The sequence below is a fragment of the Diadema setosum genome, chromosome 5 (genome assembly GCF_964275005.1).
Source record: "Diadema setosum chromosome 5, eeDiaSeto1, whole genome shotgun sequence".
NCBI lineage: Eukaryota > Metazoa > Echinodermata > Echinoidea > Diadematoida > Diadematidae > Diadema > Diadema setosum.
This window is the reverse complement of record NC_092689.1, coordinates 9,280,235-9,296,200: the sequence shown is the minus strand read 5'-3', so window position 1 is coordinate 9,296,200 and position 15,966 is coordinate 9,280,235. Positions and strand designations below refer to the sequence as shown.

Genomic DNA, 15,966 nt, shown 5'->3' with positions numbered 1-15,966 from the left:
ACAACCATTAGATTAGCTTTTTTTAATTATCCATGGAAAGCAGCGACGCCATACTAGATTTTTTAAAACCCTTTTTTATACAGTTCCCTCTTTACACTGATTTCATATAAAAAATACATAGCAACATGGGTAACACAGTATTTATTGTACCATATTCAATGAAAAGTAATACTTCAGAGGTACCGCTGAAGGAGAATCAGTTACCACACCATGAGTATATGCTGTGTGAAACATATACTCCATTCTTGTCCCTTATTCATCTTAGCTACACTTCGCTATTCATATGGTACATGATCATTTTCTTCTTATTTTATATGTAATAATAATAATAATAATATAATAATAATAATAATAATAATATAAAAGAAATCATTATGCATCACTTAATACGGGAGTTTCTAAGCTCTTTCAATACCACACTGACAACTTGAATTAAGGCACTGAATACTACGTATGTCGATGCAGCAAAGAAAGAAATTATTGCATCATGTCTAATATTTTCGTGTATGAATATGATTTCAAATACATGTATTCCGTTATGCCAGTATTTGCAACAGTTGATGAATGGGAAAGTGAACAATAGATGTGTTTTGCACTTTGATTAGCCGCACGCGGAAAACACTTCAACGTTCTATACAGAGCTCATCTGATTTCTATGCAACTACTTATCAATTATATTTGTTTTCAGTTATAACTTTATCAATTCCTGTAGGTGCTGTTACCCAATGAATGTGATGTTGGAATGAAAATGTATGTTGTGACACTAAGAAATCATTGAACATTTATCAAATCCCAATGTAAACTAATTCACCCCTATACACTTAAAGGGCTATGCGACGCATGAAATTCAGCTGACAAACTTACGTGATTCATGTGTAATGTATTTCAATTTGAGTCTAAAGCATTTTTAAGCCCGAGATTTTAATGGCGATTTCCTCCTAAAGAACACTGCATGTGTCCGGAAGAAGTCGATATTAATTTAATGAGTGCTGGTAGATGTAACTCCTTGGCAGAGGCATCTTTGTGTGACTACTTCCTCCTGGTGACTTTGAGGAGGATCTTGCCGGTCGCTGGTTTGGTGATGACCTCTGCCACTGGTTTGGTCTCTTCGATGGTCTGAGTCGACTGGAAAGAGAACCTTTTGAGAAGGTTGGCGAGAGTAACTCTAGCTTCCAACAAAGCGAACTTCTGACCTGTTCAATGGTCAAACCAAAATGAAATTTGTTATCCTATACCCTTTCCTCCTTGTCTCTTCCTTTGCCTCTTATGCATTCATGAATTGAAAATTTCTTTCTTTTTTTAGTCATTCTTTCATTCAATCAATCAGTTACTCAGTTGATTATTTTAGTCGATTGTTTCCATTCTTCTGCCTTCTAACATATCGTTTATACCAATTAATGTATATTTGTCCAGTATACTAACAAAAACTGAATCTAGCAGTGCAACAACAACTATCTCTCACGTGATCAAGTTAAATTTCTAATGTCGAAAAGTAAAACAACAGTGGTAAAACAGTTTGTGTTCTGATCTAACGTTCTGACCAGAATTTACGTAATGGAGGTTCCACAATATCCCCTGAATGTTTTATTTTCAATAATTAATAGCAGAATGCATAACACAGACTGAAGAGAGGAAGTTCTACTCATATTATGTATATGAACTGAAGAATTTGATGAATATGGAAAATCAAGAACACAAGCAAAGGTTAGATAGAGTGGACAATTTGATTTAAAAATCGATGGATGAGACAAACTTGCAACTGACACATACATTGCTTTTTTAATATTAGTTTCCCTGATATCTAAAATAGGTGAGTAAAATGTTCTGTCATTATGTTAGATACATGCAAGTTATTACATGGTGAATTTTCTTTTTAACGTCGCTTTGCTGTTGAGGTTTTCTCACCCAGAGATGGCGGCACCAAAAATAACCCACCCCCTCTAAAAAAAAAAAAAAAAAAAAAAAGTAAAATAAAGTAAAATAAAAGATAGACGAATTGTCCAATTTTCCTCAAAGATCAATGATGTGTTCTACCAATATTGTTGCACAAACTCAATAAACCATACTCCGACAAATTTCCCCTTATATACTCCTTCCTTCCTCCCAGACCCCGCTCAAGATAGATGGAGAGAGAGAGAGAGAGAGAGAGGAATGGACACATTTTTTGATCCTGCTGAAGATATTGATATCTAAAGTAGACCCACCGATGCAATTTCTTCCTCCGGCGGAGAACGGAACATACGCGTAAGGGTGTCGCTTGGCACTGTTTTCCGGAAGGAAACGATCTGGGTCAAATTTCTCCGGATCTGGGAATTGTTCCGGGTCACGATGAAGGGCGTAGATTTGTAAAGCGATGTCCGTTTCCTTCGGGACAAGCTTTCCATCTGAATAAAAGCAATGTTATGTTAATGCTGCATGTTCTCAAGTATAATAGTCATTACATGATAATAACTCTGATGATAATGAAAGCAAGATAAGATAAGAATTTCATTTACCAACTTAATATAGGGGTATTGGCGATGCCCCTTAGAATTTTGTCTGAGTGCCCAAAGGAAACGAAAAATTCCTTATACAGCATAAAGAAAAAAAAAAGACAATACATTAATGTTATGTAACAGCTGGTTTTGTATGCAGTTCATATAAAAAAAAAAAATCAAATGCATGTGTCGTTTATAAATGAGTATCATATGACCGCTAATTTTGAAATACAACTAACGACAGAAAATAAAGGAATTCACATCAATAATGGTTCCATGGTAATTGAATGACAATATATTCTTTTAAAAAACAAAATTGTCTTCCCTTCCCCCCCCCCCCCCCCCAAAAAAAAAGCACGGAATTTCTGTGATGTATTTTCACAATTATCAAATGATAATAGAATGTGATAAGGGCAATAAAAACTAAAGTTAATGCATTTTAAAAAAGCATACCGAGCATCATGTCACAGTCGAGTTTCCTCGCGATCGCTGGAACAGAGGGTAAGAGGCGCAGACTCTCCTTCATGACTAAGGACAGATACGACATGTTGCCCAAATCCTCGGAGGTAACGTAACGGTTAGTGTCCCCTGGTGTCCAAAACAGGGTTGAGGAGAATTTAGCAGGAAACGTGAGGGGTGAGGCATAGAGGTGAAGCATAGAGGCACATCATAGGATCGATTCTGGTCGGAAAATCTTTTTATGTCATAAGCGCGTCGAGAACTCAAAGTTGTTGCTGAAATACTATTGTCTGCAATAGTTTGGAAGCGAATAACCTCTACCCAATGATCGTTATCTCACGAAGATAGCACTGAATACTACGCACACATATTTTGGAGATAACAAATGTCCATAGATGTGTATGCCGTGATCTGAACGAAATACAGAGCTCTTGTGACAACCCTCTGAAATTGAAATCACGCTCATTTTGTTGCAACTAATGCAACAGCATCGGTATTTGACGATCAAATTTATGAAATGAAAATCTCGTAATTGACATATCAGAAATTATTTGAAATGTAAACTGTGAAACTAAAATGTGAATATTGACGTATAGCCCTCCCATAAAATTTTTATCACTGTATTATTTGAACGATGTTTACGCATTTTTCAATACAAGCCATCGTCTTTCAACTTTGCTGCGATGTGCAATCAATGGACTTGCTATTTGCAGGGAGCTGTTGGGAGGAGGAGACTAACTTCAGGATTAGACTCGTCCGCAATGCGTTATCTCTGAATATTGAACCAGAGTCAAGCGGAAATTGCGATCAAATGCAAGTATCTTCCTGTAACGGACAGGACAATACGAAATTTGCAGGCGGTATTTTCGTTCGATAGTGAATGAAAATAATTTATGTTTAATCGTTATTCGAATTTCTAGCGACGGTGTCTAAACGTAAAAGATTTATAAAATAAGTACAGTGCATTCAAAAGACATGATAAGAGTTGAACGCAAGAGCAAGGTGATGATTAAGAGGAGTCAAATTAACCTTTATAAGACATGATACCGTACCTAGCACTTTGTCAATCTCGTCATGTAGGCGGGCTTGAACTCCAGGATGGAGTCCAATGAGAAGTAAAGCCCAGCTCATGGCGGTAGCAGTTGTATCATGCCCCTGGATTGGATGTAAGTAGTGTTATTTATGAAGAACAGATCAACAAATCATAAAGTTTATCATAGCCGCAAGATTTATTGTGTATGCGTTGATACTTAGGTACGAAATAAGACAATAGTTGGACGACTTAATGACACATAAGTGCACGCCAAAAAGTACTTTTCCGAAGCTCCTTTAATACGCAATGCCCACGCGCGCATATTAATACATGTCATGTCAATGCGTGGCACGTGATCTGGGCCCCGTTGCTAGAAACTTTGCGTTTAAATGCAACTCCAAAAATCAAACGCAAGTCCTTCAAATCTCACGCAACTTTGCGTTTTAAACGCAAGTCTGTTGCTGAAAGGACTTGCGTTTAATCGCAAAGCTGCGTTTAAACGCAAGTCCTTTGCAATCAAACGCAATTTTGCGTTTGGTTCAGATCAAATGCAAAGTTGCGTTGGATTGATAATGGTCAGTAAAACTGCTTACATTGTAGCAAAAAATGCATTGTCACCACCAGTATGCCGACATTTTCTTACATTTTGATAAATGTAACCGGTTGATAAGCTAGCCCTAACCAGGCGCGCCGGAAGCAGTTTTGGATTGGGGGGGGGGGGGGGGGTAAATATTGGAGGAGGCTCACGATAGACCATACATACGTTACACAACACACACACACACAACATCTATATGTATATATATGTATATATATATATATATATATATATATATATGTATATATATATAGGCCTATATATATATATATATATATATATATATGTATATATATATATAGGCCTACATATATATATATATATATATATATGTATATATATATATATATATATATATATAGTACAGTGGCGTACCTTGGGTCGAGACATTGGGGGACCTTGTGGAAAAGTAATTTTGAGGGTGTGTATGCTTGTGCGTGTGTGCGTGCGCTGTCAGTCTGCAAACTTAACGGGACTACAATACATTAGGGAATGTGATACATTCAACAACGCAGTCATTGAGCAACATTGTAAGTTTTCCTTTCATGGATTATGGAATGGCGGTTTGAAACGACAAATTACTGTCAGCAACATTAGAATTGCATAACAATAAAATGCGAGCGAGCGGAGCGAGCGAGCTTGAAAATTTTGACATTTTACAGTCCCCAAACTGCCGTTTGTAGCTATATCTCGGGCGCAACTGCTGGCAGTTGCTGGCAGCAACATAAGGAGAATGGCATAACGATTCAATGCGAGCGAGCGAGCTTGAAAATTTTGACATTCTACCGTCCAAAAACTGTCGTTTGTTGCTATGTTTTTCGCTTTGGAAATTAAGGGGGAGGCGCACCGGGCTCAATTGCTGGCAACTACTGGCAGCAACGTTAGGAGAATGGCATAACGATTAAATGCGAGCGAGCAAAGCGAGCGAGCTTGAAAATGTTGACATTTTACGGTCTCCAAACTGCCGTTTGTAGCTATATTTTTTTTTTTTCGCTTTGGAAATTAACGTTAAGGGGGGGGGGGTGGCCCAGGCGCAGCTGCTGGCAATTACTGGCAGTAACATTCTCTTTTACAATGGCATAACGATTAAATGCGAGCGAGCTGGAAAATTTTGACATTATACAGTATAAAAAGTGCCGTTTGTAGCTATACTTTTTTTTTCGCTTCGAAAATTAAGGGGGGGGGGGGACGCACCAGGCGCAACTGCTGGCAATTACTGGCAGCATCATCAGGAGACTGGCATAGCGATTGAATGCGTGCGAGCGGAGCGAGTGAGCTTGACATTTTACAGTCCAAAAACTGCCGTTTGTAGGTATAGTTTTTCGCTTTGGAAATTGAGAAGGGGGGGGGGGGGCGGTGCGGGCGGGGGTTAAAACTATTTTGCGGGAGCACTACCTACGTCAGGTGTCACGTTAGTAACAACTAGCGGTGGAAGAGGGACGTATGGAAGATTTTTTTTTTTCTCAAGGGGGGGGGGGGGCACATGTATAAAAATTACAAAACAAAGCAGAATTTTTAAAAACTTGCTTCAAAAGGAGGGTTGGCATGGGCCAGTTAGGCCCGCCTCTAAATCTGCCAGTGCTAAAAGCTAACATTTTGATATTTACACGATTTTCCATAGCCAAAGGCCTCTAAAAACTGCAACGGTTACCGTTGAATGCGGTTAAGATAATCTGCTCACAGGCAACGAAAAATGAATGCATAAACATTTATGAGAGTTAGAATTACTAGTCTTACTGTAGCTAATAAATTTCCTTATTTGTAGCTATATATATATACAGAGAGAGAGAGAGAATATATTTATTTTAATTTCTTTATTTTTATCTATTTATTTATTTATTTTTATTTTATCATTTATTATTATTCTTTTTTAAAGGGGGGGGGGCTTTTTGGGGGGACAAAAATGCGTTTTGCCCCCCCCCCCAACTTTTTGGATGGGGGGGGGGAGGCGCCCCCCCCCCCCCACCCGCCACCCCACTTCCGGCGCCTGTGGCCCTTACACTATCTACAGAGCTTAGCGGAAACGAATGCACCCCCCCCCCCCCGGCTCTCCCCTTGATCGTCATCTAATGAAGATAGCATTTACACAAACGTACGTATTCGTGCCTATGTACGTTGTACTTGCATGTATACTGGTAGCTACAGCTAGCTACCTACAGCACTACTAGACTATAATGCCGCATGTAGGCGACCTTGCGATGATAACCCCGCGGAAAGCATGCACTTTCTATCGTAATTAGCGATATTTTCCCCACTGTAGCATAGTATTTTACGATTAAATTTATGTAATAAAGATCTCGTAATTCACTTATGTCAGGAATTATTCAAAGTGTAAACTACAAGCTGCGATAACAACGCGATCGCAAAAACTCCTAGCCAACGAACTCCCCACAAGTTTAGATGATCCCATAGTCCCATTTATTGATTTCAACGTCATTTCACAATATGCTTTTCTGGGACAGAAGTCGGCATGAACGTGAGTTCATTAAAATTTTGCGCACATTGAGGTATTCTAGCCATTCTAATCCTAAAGAAACATTCTGTAAAACTTCATTATTCAAGGTATTGGACATATATTTGCATATTTTACCATACCATACCATACCATACGTTGGATGTGAAGTTGCGTTTAAACGCAATTTGAGTTTCTAGCAACAGGGCCCTGTTCTTCATACATGTCCAACTATTCTCTTATTTTGCACCTAAGTATTAACGCGTATATAGCAAGCAGAATAGTGCAAACTTACTCTAGGGAACATGGAAGTATTGGAAGAAAAATTATTGGAGGGGAAAATGTACGCGTTGGGAGCTAGTTATACATTATCTAACACCGCGTTGAGAGGAAACACTAGTATTATACTCGATAGTGCTGAATCAGTTTTTAGAAGTGCTTTCAGCGATAAATAAATGGTATGAATAAAATGCTCGTCTTCATTTTGGATCATCGTAGAATCATGTCGCACACTTAGACTAATCACCGTATACCTTTAGCTTTTGTTACATTCAAGTAATTTTTGTACTCATTTACTTTGTTCAATCTACTTTGTGTTACATTGTTTTTGTGTAAGAGCAAGAAATGCAGAAATGAAAGCTATCAATTAGTCATCCATTTATCAATCAATCAATCAATCAATCAATCAATCAATCAATCAAGGGATCACCGAATCGACCGATAGAGTTTCAATCAGTCAATCAATCAATCAATCAAGCGATCACCTAATAAACCAAAAGAGTTTGACTAAAATTATTTTACAAAGAAAACAGATGGTCAGAAAAAAAAAACCATGAAATCAGTGGTTAAAAATCAAACGACTGAAATCTTAATCTTATTTTTTTATTTTTTTTTTTACAAAGGAAACAGATGGTCAGAAAAATATGAAATCATAACTTGTTTATATGCATTATCAGATTCTCTGAAATATTAAGCTGGTCTGAAAAACCTTAAATGATCGAGCTAAAAAAAAATAACAGAAATTGACGTACAAATGATTGATTTATTGGGGTGCTGTTCGTTATTCCGGAGGTTCGATATTCCGAAGGTTCGTTATTCCGAAGGTTCGTTAATCCGAAACAAGCAAATTCCCTATACCTAGAGGTTCGTCAATCCGAAAATGAAAAAGGGTTCGTTAATCCGAACATTTGTGGCGTTATTCCGAAGGTTCGTTATTCCGAAGATTTGTTCATCCAAAAATGAAGTTCGGAAAAACGAACCTTTGGAATAAGGAATCTTCGGACTGAAGAGCCTTCGGAATACGAACCTTCGGAATAACGAGCTGTAACCGATTTAATGATATGTCTTTTGAATTGTTTTAAACTCACAGTTTGTGAGAAATAATTCGATTATTTTCTTCTAAGGTATTTTTTCCCGCCTTTATAATTACCTCGAACATGAAGGTATCCACTTCCTCCTGGATGTCCTGCAGGGTAAAGTTAGGGTCATCCCTGTGCATCTGGATGAGAAGGTCCAGGAAAGCTAGTTGTTTCTTTTTGCCTGCAACAGCGCCCTCGTCACCATTACGGATGTCACTAGGTTTTGCCGCCTGATTTAGTCTCTGTTGAATCACCTGAAATACGGAGCAAACAGGCCTAGAGTTTCCAGAGCCGTGTCCTTAGAAGATAAAAGTGGTCTGTGTTCAATAGTGGCTGGGGAAGCATCTGATTATATTACTTTCTGAAACGTCATGAAATGAAGTAACAATCAAGAACACATACACACAAAAGACAATGAATATTGTCTCTGCCACCTTCAAACCTAGCGAAGTAGGCCCTATGCCAGTCTGCAGTTAAGAATGGTTCGCATGTATGGCCCCGAAATTTGGACCGCTGGAAAAAAACAAACAAACAAATAATGTTAAGAGTGTTCTGCGACGGTCACGTAAAAAAAAAAAAAAAAAAAAAAAAAAAAAAAAAATCAGCATTGTCCATGACATTGCATATTACAGCTTACTGACCCCTTTTAACAGCTATATGGATATCTCATAGGCCTATTTCTTTGAAGTCACAGCTGAGGGCGCTCGAACGCACAACGAAGGCTCTGCCCACAGACATCTTTATAATGCGGCACTGCCAAAGAGATTATACCTATAGAGTAAGTAGTCGCCATACGCGTGCGTACAAATAGTGCGTCCAAAATTGAAGAGGGAGCGCACACTCAGCTCCTGGCACTGGATCTAAGTCTACGTTCAAGTCATATCTTCTCATATCATATCTGGAGTGATATGTTATTTTTCATTACACATTTTCATTTTCAGAATCGCAATGTGGTTAATTGTTTAAATATTAGTTTCTGCGATGATACCATATCATTTGAACCATTTAGTAGAGTCCAGACCTTTTTGTTGTTCGCAAAATTAACAGTGGGAACTTGGGTGTAGACTAGACAGTAGTTGAGCACTATTTCGCGTACATTCCCACCACCGAACTATGTTTTAGTTCGGTGATTCCCACTCATGCCATAAAATCAAACAACATCAGCATCATTATGACGCTTAAACATGACCATTGTGACGTCACAATAAAACAACGCAAGGTCACTGCGCCGAATATTCAAGTCGAGCGCATTTAACAATGCGCTGCCATCTACTGTACAGGATCCGTGCAATGGCGGCTCCCACAACGCAAAATGGCAGCTCCCTCGCGCGGCTGCCTCTCTACGGGACTACGCCCTCTTGTGGTATAATCTCTTTGGGCACTGCCCACAGACTGTGCGCGTTAAGATGGCTGCGCGGCGGCTTCACTTGTTTGTAGAGCGTAATTGGGCCAATGAGATAGCGATGTGTCTCATTACGTGGTTTTTTTATTTCCCCAATGAACGTGGTTTCTTCATGGAAAGATTTTAAAGAGGCATTCCAGAAGATCCTTTCATAATTTCACATCATGAAGTACATAAATCACGTTTGTGGAATTTAATGTGGTCCTTGAGCAGAGAATACAATGCTATAAAAATCCCAAAACAAATTACACTGAACAATGATGATGACATATAGGAGCTTCACATATTTCAGAAATGTAGCAATGTAATTTCATTTAATACCTAATGCTTAGCAAGTTCACCTATGTAGAATTTAAGCATTCTTTTTCCTTTTGTTTTGCTTCCGTGAGCCCCTACTCGTGCATTTTCATGGTGAAGCTGCCATGCCATCATCCTTGTGTTCACTCCGATCTATTACAAATTTGAAAACATTCTTATTCCTCATCCCAATCACTGTAAATTCTGAAAGCCCGGATTCAGTCTGTCAGTATAACCAATTAATAGTTGTTCATAATGTATGTAAAAGTGATTTAGTCTGAAAAATCATCCGGAGTTCTTCTTTAACTACAAACTGGTTTATTTCCCAGGCACTGCTGAAAATGCACAACTCTAAACGTTGGTCAACTAATGGTGACACATTGCATTGTAAAGACGTCGTAGAAACCCTTAAATTTAAAAAAAGTTATATCCAAAGGATTTTGCAGACCAAAAAAAAAAGTAATTTTTGAGCTGCTATTCAGATGGTCTTACCGATCTGGTTGTTCCGTGGAGTATTTCCAAGTACTTCTTCTGGCGTGCTCCCGTTTTCGTCAGTCGGAAGATTGGGTCATACCACGACAACGGGGATTTGAATCTCATTAAGATTATCTCTGACATTCTTATTTAGCAACACACACATAAACAAACCCCAAAAACGTTGCGGAAAGATAGAGGAGAAAAGAGAAGAAAAACTTGTTAGGGGAAATGGAGATAAGAATCAAGGAAATAATTTGCATTACTGTACTTTTTCTTTAACAGTGTACGCTTTAGATCAGTACACACGGTCACTGTACTAAAAATAAATTTCCCCCTTGAAAGAAAAAGCAATCATAATAATATGAGTCATTATGTTCGCAAATATAAGTATAAGCAGGTAAATTGTCTACTTTGCACAGAGTACCCCGAAAACAAAAATGAACACAATAGAATGCATGGACCTTCTAGAGCAAAAATTGTCAGTGTATTATCCGTATTAAAGAACTGTTATGACAATCCTTTTATCGTAGTATCGTTTTTGCCATCATTAGGTGAATTTATATCGTCTACATCATTGGCAGTCATTTCTGCTATAAAAAAAAAAAAAAAATCACAAATCAGACCGCACAGACTCAACACTACATCACTGCATCGTATTCTTTCAATCTCTTTGAACAATAATCTCAGAGTAAATTGATTCTTAGGTTAAGTTTGATGTGAATAAAATGACGGTTACAGAAGCATATTGCATTTATGATAGTAATCAAATGAGTAGTGGGAATTTGTTTAATCTCCGATTCCGTTTCCAGTGAAAACTAAAGTAAATGATATGTCCTTCAGGCTCAAAACGCAATCAATAGGATAAAAAGATACATTTCATACTCCAGACAATGAAATTTTGATTAATTTGATTCAATCCAAAGAACAAGCGATTACCCTTGAACGGCACGGACGTATTCGTTGTCACTGTCTCCTTGTGCATTGATGTGTTTACCCATGGCCGTGTCTGTAATTATATTGACATTAAACATGCGCAAGATTTAGCATATTCTTTGCAGAAGCTACGGACTAACATAACCATGATAATTAAAATTCATATAAACTCCTTTGAGGAGAAATTTTGTATGAGCTCCCTCGTAGAGACATTATGGTATATCAAGTTCAAGTTCAAGTTCGAATTTATTCGTTTTTCCACAATAAAGCAATATAAACATAAATCTCACTTTCTTGAGTGACAGAAACAATGCATGTAAATTTGTACAAAAAATAACAATAATAATGGGAAAAACTAACAGTATCAATACATTGCAATTGTTGCAGAGGTAACGAAAATGAAAGAATTATCAATATGCACTGTGTGAAAAAACGGAGGGACCCACTAAAAAGACATGCTTGTAGAGTGTGGGCCCCTCTTGTATTAAAAACTCGATGCAAAATTTGACTGAATAGAGCAACAAAGCAGCACGAAAAGTTTGGCATAAAAAGTTTAGCAGCCCACTAAGAGACAGACGGACAAACAGTTACACAAAAAACAATAACAAACAAAATAATGAGCATGAGACAAGACTAGGACAGCAACAAGACTACTTATAGGAAAGAAAACTGACTTGACGACACGACAGGAAACAAGACAATATATCTAATATTCATGTGTGATATCTTTAAGATCTATTATGATTTCATTTATGTCAGTATTATCTGGGGCAAATTATTTGTTTAAAAGGGCCCCATTTTTCTCTCTCTTCTTTTCTGTCGAACACAACTACAACAACTACGGGCTCTTAATTTTGAGGTCCCATTTCGAGCCTATCACAAGGTAATGGCAGCCATATCCGTATACCAACACACGTTTAAATTACACTGAAAGCTAAACCGTTTTGAAATAATTTGCCTAAAAAAATCTAGTTGCAAATTTTGTTCACATTGATTGGCTTTGATCCCCACTTTAGGAATAGTTTGCAGTATAACATTATATTGTGCAATTCACCAAGGATTGATTTGTATTTGTTACTTATATATCAATGAAACTTTGTTTCTGAAAATATATTATGTAAATGTGTTATATATGCCCTTTACGGGGATATCACTCATATGCATATACTGTATATATCATACAAACATACCTCACATGTGTGTTTGTGTGAGTGTATGCAAACATAATGTTGATACAAAAGTCACGTAAATTAGATTTGTTAAAATGTTATGAAATATAAACACGGACTTCATAGTGCATGGTTCCAAAGCGAATGGTATCCTATTTTATTTGGACAGCATGCCCTTTCAGATCGTGCTACTTTTCATTAATTCTTCACAAAGTTGCACTTTGTAAAATTTGCAGTTTTGATGAAATACAATGGACCACTTTCTTCTGCTGTCAGAACTTACCACATATAACGTCGAGGGCACAGTACGTTACGAGCGGGAAGATGTTGACAGGGTCACTTTTGTCTGCAAATGCGTCCAGCTTCTCTGCCAAGATGTTGCTCTGCTCGTTGTAAACATCCATGAAGTTTTGGAGGATGGAAAAGTGAAAAGCTGGTGTCAACATCTTACGGCGGTGGAACCACTTCTTTCCGGAACTGAGTGAAGTTATTTTCATCATGAAAAAGCAAACAAACAAACAAACACAAAATGTTTGAATATCTGTGTTGCCTATCTTTGATTCAAGTCCACATCCACTTGGGAAACATAATCCAAACTTGTAGTTTTGACCTATAAAATCCCAGTGTCATGTTTTAATGACCTGTCGTAGAACTAAACTGGAGTTGCTGTTCTATATCAGACTAAGAGACGAATACATACAAGTCTGTAGCAATCTTCTCTACCCAAATTATAAGTTTAACTTCGGTGTTTTCGTTTTCACGTTCCGTAAGTATGCTTAATGTCTGCCGTCGTACCTGAGAAGTAATCCGAGACCGAGCCATGGTTTCATGAAATCGTAGCCGAATCCCTTGTCCATGTGACGGCTGTTGTTCAAGATTGCCTGTTTGGAAATGAGAATCGTTAGGGATTACTTGTATTTATTAGTGCTAAACCACTGATGTCAACTTTAATGAATTAATTTTGATGAACATGACACAACAATTGCCTTATGAATTATTCATTCCTACGCATGCATTCTAACTTTCTTATTGGCGCTTGTCCAAAACTTTTGGGCAAAAAGACAATATGATAGCAAAACAAAATAGACAAACACAATGACAGCTTGCTCATTTTATACCAGAGAAATCCATTTGTATTTTATGTAGTAAACATCTTCATACCGTGCCTGGTATGGGCAATACCTCATGCCAGATTATTTTTCGTTTTGAGTATTGGTTCTCGAGAGAACGTATTATACACACTCGTTAGGCTATTGGACCAGTATCCCTCTCTCTCTCTCTCTCTACATACATATATATATATATATATATATATATATATGTGTGTGTGTGTGTGTGTGTGTGTATGTGTGTGTGTGTTTATATTATACAGGATGTATATGTTAGCAATAATAAAAGAGAAACGCGAAAGCTGGAAGGTCACTATATCATTATGTTAATTCACTGAAATCTTGTTGGGAATCCTCGTGTTTAACGACAAATAGATATCCAGGAATCAGTTTTGGGTACGGTGTACCAAGTCTTTTTTCACAAGATGTTCACAGAAAACCCACAGCATCTTTTAACTTTTATAAATATAAATATATATATATATATATATATATATATATATATATATGAAAAGATTATGGCATTTTGGTCAGGGATCATGAAGTCTTTTATAATCATAGGCGACCTGTCTTTCCAATGTGTATTCTGGTTTTTGGTTGTAAGAGGGAAACATGAAACCTTAAAACTTACTTCCATGTGTTTTGCTGCGTATATGCTTAGAGATGGCTTGAGGCCGAGCCAAAATCTGACGATTCCTCCCGTCTTCTGGCGATATTCATTGAACACTGTGTTATTGTGCACGAAGAACTCTTTCGGAGGAACAGAAAAGTCTTCCTGATGCATACTGAACAAACACATCTTTTCACTACAACGCATGTTTCATACATGTATTTGGTATTTTTGAGGGTGAAATGGTACCAACTTCACAAGAGAATGAAACGAAACTGTATTTGTGGATGAAGTGAATGCAGAATAATCAATATAGCAGAAACATCAGCATAAACTTCATAGACCATCAGACAGTCCGTTTAAAAGTTATTAGTTTCTGTACGGCAATTGCTGAGTGAGAAATCTACAAAATGTCATGACGTCACGAATGGACACCGACATTAAGATGTAAACCAGAAAATTCAACATACTTTCATTTTTGGCATAATGACATTGCACATGACTTACTTCTTTCAAAAAGTAGAGAGCAGGGGGAATAATTACCCTCAACGTACGTCAGTAACAAATTATTGGAATGTGTCCCTTTCATAAAAGACAACATTTTATGGAATTCCTTTGAAGTTTTTAGTAATATATCGTTTTCCAAACATGGCGTCATAATCAGTGTATTCTTCCAATCCAGCGATGGTTACACCAAACTTTAAAAATGAATTACTTTTGAACGGATTGTTTGATAGTGGTCACATTTTCACTAAAGTGTTCTAATATTGTTGCATTTACTCAATCCATATGGAGTTACGTTTCATTTCCCTTTGAGAAAAACACTGGAATACGAGTGAAATTACTGCAGTGATGATCACGACAGTATCATCCATTGGAAATATGCTTACAAGAATGAAACGAAACTTTGCTAGAATATTAGGCGCTTGAGGGTTGAGTTTTCCTGTGTTTTTTTTTCCTCAACAAGGTCTCCAGTATTTCATTATTGCAATTAATAAAGATACGTTTCATTTTATGAGTTTTGTTTTCTTAATTTTCAAGAACACAGGAATAATGCTGAAAGAATAAAAAAGGGGAAAATTTGTTCCTTTACATACAGCAATGTCAATTCCATCCCGTCTAGTCATACAAACCTCTTGAATCTTTGCTGAACTGGTGAGTGTTGCCGATTATTGGAAGGGCTGGAGGTCCTTGAAATTTGCTGATCAGTAGGTAAATGCGAATGACCTTGACCATATAGTAAACTATAACTGACGTCACAACGAAAATAGCAGCCAAAATCCCTATGCCCAGTCCAGCTGCCATGGTTAGTAGTTTCGCAGTCTTTCGCGTCCCTCAAGTGGTTTGCTCTGAAAACAAATGGAAAACACACCAAAGTTTGAGAAGCAGTGATAGCTCTCACGAAAGTGGTCATAGAAACAGAATAGTTAAGACCTTTTTGTGTTAATAAATTTAGTTTGTGTTTTTGTTATAGTAACAGTAATCATGGTAATAGGCATAAGATAATTTGTCTTGTTGGATTAGTGGCAGAAGAAGCGTCTTTTCATGTAGCGGGGAATAATAATCCCATTATGTCTTCCTTGTCTCTTTTT

The 15,966-nt window shown here is 37.4% G+C and overlaps 1 protein-coding gene across 1 annotated transcript; it reads right to left on the bottom strand.

The window, feature by feature from the left end:
* Nucleotides 1-920: 920 nt before the first annotated feature.
* Nucleotides 921-15,708, bottom strand: LOC140228565 (cytochrome P450 4V2-like). The gene is made up of 11 exons (XM_072308798.1): nucleotides 15,508-15,708; nucleotides 14,396-14,514; nucleotides 13,451-13,536; nucleotides 12,939-13,132; nucleotides 11,490-11,559; nucleotides 10,569-10,695; nucleotides 8,449-8,631; nucleotides 3,989-4,091; nucleotides 2,931-3,065; nucleotides 2,205-2,384; nucleotides 921-1,193 (listed from the first exon to the last, which is right to left on the bottom strand). Exons 1-11 carry the CDS (start codon nucleotides 15,677-15,679, stop codon nucleotides 1,030-1,032), a joined length of 1,533 nt encoding a protein of 510 aa, XP_072164899.1. The 5' UTR covers nucleotides 15,680-15,708; the 3' UTR covers nucleotides 921-1,029.
* Nucleotides 15,709-15,966: the final 258 nt, after the last annotated feature.